General features: G+C 41.7%; 1 protein-coding gene across 1 annotated transcript in view; it reads right to left on the reverse strand.

The window, feature by feature from the left end:
• The window catches only part of CLYBL (citrate lyase beta like), a 195805-nt gene that overhangs the window by 77505 nt on the left and 112300 nt on the right, over positions 1-6000 (reverse strand). The window contains exon 2 of the mRNA XM_010006342.1: positions 999-1188. Within this exon, the coding sequence (XP_010004644.1) occupies positions 999-1188 (190 nt within the window). The remainder of the gene's footprint in view (positions 1-998; positions 1189-6000) is intronic.

A 6000-nucleotide genomic window follows, 5' to 3' on the forward strand; every position in this document is an offset into this window, starting at 1 on the left:
CTCCCCCAAGTGTTTTTTCTAGGAGATGATCTGAGAGGCCTGAGAGAAGACTGACTGTAAAGCCTGAGGCTTCATGGAGAAGTGGACTTACACATCTCTTGATTTTCCTTTATGTTTTGCTGCTGATGCACTTGTAGTGGCCATTCTTGTTGTCCTGTCCATCCCTCAACAGCTTTCATTCCTTTGACCTTCGTTATTCTGCCCCCACCTGCCCAGACCACTGTGTTGCTCTCTGGTAGCCTGTCCCCGCTTCTACCTTCTGTATGCTTCCTTTTTGCATTTAAGCTCAGTCAGGGGCTCATATGTCATCTCAAGTTCCTTTTACAGATTTCTATCCTAATTTCTTTGAAATCTTATACCCAGTAGCATAACTTCACTTCAACAAAGCTAGAATTTCTTGCAGCTCCTTCAATCTAAACCACCCTTCAAACCCTGGTATACTCAGGTTCTAACATCTCCTTCCTTCAGAAATACCCCTAATAGCATTTCTTCCAAAAGGCTCAGGAATTAAATCTTTCTAAACACCCTCAGGCTCAATCCCAAACCCTCACTGTTTTGATCACAATCTAAAGGTGCTTTCATTTAAACAAACCAAAAAACCCACAACCAAAACAAACAAACAAACAAGAACCAAAATCCACCTGGTGATTCCGAACTAACTGTTCCTTTCCTGCTTCTCTCTCATAGACCATTTCCTCCTCTTCCCTAAGTAATATGCAGCAATATGAACAGTATCTCCTATTCCTACATGATGAGAGCTTACATCCAGCTCTGGATTCCTTCAAAATTCCCTCCCCTCTTATTCACACAGGATTGCTTTCAGTTCTGGATAAGCAGATTTTCCTAACACCTTCACAAAGCCTATCACTGTTACATTGCTTTGTATATCTCAAGATTTATCTTCGTCTCTCTGGTTGTCACTTCCTCCAGGCAAACCCAATGTTTTTCCACAAGCTCTCTTTAGTGCTGATTATATCACACGGATAATTTTTAATTACCTTTCTGTTCAGAGCCACGCCATCTTCACAGTCCAGCACCGCACAATCTACGTTTAGTGATGGGATTTTTCTTATCTTCTTCTCATCATCCGCAGGTACATACAGTACAGCTCGCCTGGGAACATACTTGTGAGATGATGCACAGCGATAACTAAGCTTAGGAACACCAGCTGGCAGAGGAGAATCCACCCTGTAAAGGATATTGTTGAAATTAGATTCTTGGTAACAATGTTGTGAAGAATACTTGGCTATACTTTAAAAGAGAAACATTCCTACCTAAATAGTGACTGGGTTGGGGTAATTTATAGATATATTTTCCTTAGGAAGAGGCAAGGCAGGGAGGTATCAACAGTACAGTTAATTACAGTATGAAACTCCACAACTACTGTGTTCAACAGAAGTTGCAAACGTAAAGACTCAGAACTGAAGACATGGCCAGGCTGAGGTTATCCATCCAGCCTTCGTTACACTGCCCATTCTGTGCATTACGGCAAGTACGAAACACAGAAAGGTGGTGGTTGGTTATTCCCCTCCCATAGGACTTCTCCATAGGATGGAGGTTGTGCTGGGGATGGATCAGGCCTGCTTTAGGGATGAGGTTGCTCCATGAGCTGGATGGCATGCTATGAATGAAACAAGAGTGTTGGTTAAAACAAACATGGGGCTGTGAAGTTGATTTTGCAACCTTAGCATGATACCAACAAACATATTTGCATGTAAATTTTAAGTAAGCAAAATTGATGAAAGGGGAAACAAGGAAAACAGTAACAAAAACCCCATGTAATGTGGAACCTCTCTTATCCCAACGTGCCCTCTCAGAAGCCTTCAGATCCACAGCACAGACTTCCATTGACAAAGCTCACAAATCCACCAGCATCATCAGCAGGTTGTTGGCTGTGGTGCCTTTTAAAATGTATACATGCTTTGTGCTCCACCTTTCAGTGCAGGTGTGAGCCTGTGGTGCCACATGGCTTGTGTGGGTGGCATCCATACGGCCCTTAGGCATCAGGTTTGTGGTGGTCTCCACCCTATGTCAGTATTCCTGGTTAGGGACCAGCTAACCCACTGCAGGTGCAAGCTGAGTTGGTGCAGCTGCAGGCAGTGGGACTGCTGGGTGAGGTTGCTGAGGAAGGCTGCCCTCAAGTGCAGTAGGGAGCTTGCTTTGCTCCATAATTACAAGCACAGAGAAATAAATTGCAGAGGGTGCCACTGTATTTCATGGCCTTCAAAAAAACCTAAACCCTTCCCTGCTCCTGTTCCTCCCCATTTCATGCTGTACTTCCCAGGCCTATTCTGCTACATCAAAAATTAGGACAAAATAATGTATTTTGCCTTTATATTCAGAGCACAAGTCACTTATGCCAGAGAATAATCTTACCATATAACACCATGATGCATTATCATTTATATTATTCAGCACTTGGAATAATGCAAAGCTTTTCTAGCACCATGCCGAACATGTCATTATCGCATCACGTCAGGGACCCATGCATTTTCCTGTGCCCCTCTGGATAATGCTTCCCAAGTTGCTACACTTGGATGACACATGGCTGCACATGCACGTGGGCTGGCTTCAAGGTGAATGTGACTAACCCTCAAACACTTGGAAATGAGCTCAATCTAAATCAGAGCTAACGTGGAGTGTCGCCAACAGACCACAATGATACTTGTCTTTCTAAGCTAAAAAAAACTTTCCCTATAGTGGGCACACTAAAAGTTGAGTATAAGTCCTGGGATAATAATATGAAGAAAGCTTTTATCAGTTTTTATCTCAGTAAACTAAATTGAAAAGGACAACTATTCCACCATCTCCTCTGCTGTGTCTCTGCGTGTCCTGCGTGGACTCACTTTACAAGCCCACAAAAATCTGCTGCCAGTCTATTCTTTGCAATGCTTAATCCAGCCTAAGAAATGGGCACCTTTGCTGTTAAACAGCAAGGACACACTATTGATCACAAGTGCCAGTGCTACACTTGTTAATAGATCCTCTTAAAATTGCTAACTGCAACAGCTTCAAGGCGTGGGTCTTGAACAACACCTAGAGACATGCAACAGAGATTCACTGAGTCTCTCCTAAGTAGCCTCTTTTCCCCTCTCCCAAAAAACACTTCATGTCCCCCGCTTCACGTTGAAGTGGGGATGGTAATACAACTTGTGGCAACTCAAGTGGCTGCTAGTTAAATCCACTTAATCCCATTTTCTTGCTGTAGTACACTTTAGGAGAGCAAGGAGGAGGTGGAAGAGTGGTTTATTTTGAATAGAAAGAGGAGGATCTTTCTTCAGTGTGACACAGAGGTCAGTAAAGATGTCTGCAGACCTTCACTTATCATATATGAGGGGACAAAAGTTATTAGTTCCTATTCTTTTTCCATGATGGCTTCAACCCCATAGTTCTCAATGGCACAAAGGAGTCAGAGAGCTCACCCCATTAATAGTTAACTCCAGCCTAGAGCCAAGCAGCCTCTGAAGCACTCTTAATCACTGCTTCTCACCAGCCCTCCAACCCAACAGAAACCTGATAGACTTGGCTGACACCATAATCTCAGAGCACACGGAGGTGAGATGCATGTCCTGTCACACGTTTCCTAGGATTTCTTCTGCAATGTCATTGAACCAAGGTCTGTCTGACCAGCCTGGTTCCCCCTCACTTGCTGCAAGCCCCACCAAGGCAGCACTGTTCTGCATACCACACACAACAGCCGGTAGTATCATGTAAGTAAAACCATCGTTACCTTCAGACCAGATGTCGACAGGTGTCACCATTGAGGCCTATGAACTTTTGTTTAGATGGAGGAGAAGCGTGGCTTCCCCAGCAGACCACCTGACTCCAAAACAGTGGCAGATTGAATCCATTAAAAACCACCATCACCTCACAGGCTTCATGTTAGAAATACTGTTGCCCACTACCTATTGGTTTCTCCTCCTCAGCGAATCGACATTGCAGCCACATGTGCCCAAACCTTAGGTTTCAGGACACAGATTAATATAAAAATATTCTGACAATGTATCTAATTATTAGTCTTACAGAACACTTTAGCAAGTTGAAGAAGCAATATTTTTTCAAGAGGTATGGTCAGGAAAAAACAACAACAGTACAGGAGGAACTGGTGTCAGTGATCCAACACAGCATTCTTTTCCTTTCAAAACAAAGAGCTCTAGAAACATACATGTAAAAGAAGAATTTTCAACAAGTATGCTTAGGTGTGGTTGTAGCAAATGTTTTCATATGCTTTTGACATATATTCTTAAAAGAAAAATAATCTTTTCTCACTGTGACTTTTACTTGCATAGCCACATTTTATGTTCTACAATAAAATAAAATGTAGAGAAAGAAGTGGATTCACTAAATAATCCATTTGCCTACTGAGCTTTTTAAAACAGTGGTAAGGCCCAGGGTGATGTGTATAAGAGCAGTTAGTTACTCTGGTAGGAAACACTATCCTGATTATCTTGCCTTCTGTTATTTGGATAGAATAGAAACATCCCCAGCAGTCACTTTTTTAGGACAAAAAATCCCACACAGCACTGCAATCTCAATTATATTGTTAACCCAATGCCATAAGAAGAAAATCTTTTATATGTTTCCTGACTGTAAGTATTTTAATGATTTAAACTAAGCTTGACTATGCTTTAAACTAAACGCATGGATATAAGCCAAGTGAATTTGCTAAGACAATGTTTCTTCCTTTAAGCACTGTAAGTTAAAACAAGGACTAGGCTATTGGGTAATGCTCTTTAATTGTTTTACAGCAACGTATTTTCATTCATAGCATCTAGCAGCATGCTGAATGCTCTTGGGTCTTGGAAAGGAAACTAAATTTCTTCAGCAAACATAACACTCTACTAAAGTCTTCATCAAATATGTAAAAGTTGCTGGCAAATTAAAGTTACTTGTGATCCTCTGAGAACTGTTTCACCCAAGAGCAAATAGTTTATCCTCAGGAAGGAGAAAACAAAACCTTTTTGATTACTGAGAGACGTTGCACTTTGCAACGGCAGCCATACAGTGTGACTGCAACCAGTGAAATTGCCCCGAATTATACACACTTCCCTGCTGTAAACTGCATTTTCACATTCCAGTGTTGCTCATACTCGCACATATACTTAACTGCACACACCTGCGCAGTCTCATTGGAGCCAACGATGTATAGCTCAGAAAGTAAAGTACCCCCACTAGTTATTTTCAGGATCAACACTTTAACCTAGACTTCTATTCCCTTTTTATTTGCTAGGAGAGAATCTACACCGTGATCTGTCTAACACATGGAAAAATGTCCATTGCTCAAGAGGCCATATCTCTCCTTCTACAATCTTTGGCACAGTCTTGGCAGTGTGTTTCCAAATAATGTACTTAGGGACTTGAAAAAAAACATTTAAAAAGCTGGATAACTTCCACAATGTGTGTTTCTGACCTGTGTGCACAGAACTGCATACCAACCGCAATCCCGGGAAGCTGTGGTACTGTGGCAGAGGGACAGAAGTGCCCCAAGACCTAAGACCCCTCCGAACACAACGCAGCTAATGCAGCAAAATATCCAACAAATAATTTCTCTGATATGTACAAAAAAAACCCCGTCACAAATCCAGAGTAAATATAACACTTCCCTATGTCAAATTTACTAGGGAGTAATTTACAACCACACACAAATAATCCATTGAAGACAGAGGAAACTTCTACGAAATTACAAAGCCCCACAATTTGCATAGGAATTCTTTCTAATTAAGAAAAGAAGATATAAGTTGTTTGTTATAAACATCAGCAGGCCTTGTGCAAATACGAAGGGCTCACAGCCGAGCTGAGTATTTGTTGAATCAAAGTGACTCGCCGGAGAGTTTTATTGGTACAGCTGTGGCGCATGCATTTTATCACACATGCTAATAATCCTGGTTATGGCACTAACATTTTAATCATTTGTTCTGTGGGCTTGTTTCTCAAACAATTAGCACTAATGAATGGCCAAAATACCTCGGATCATATATGTCTAATTGCAGTCAAGAGCGG

The sequence above is a fragment of the Chaetura pelagica genome, unplaced genomic scaffold, assembly GCF_000747805.2.
Source record: "Chaetura pelagica isolate M959 unplaced genomic scaffold, ChaPel_1.0 scaffold29, whole genome shotgun sequence".
NCBI lineage: Eukaryota > Metazoa > Chordata > Aves > Apodiformes > Apodidae > Chaetura > Chaetura pelagica.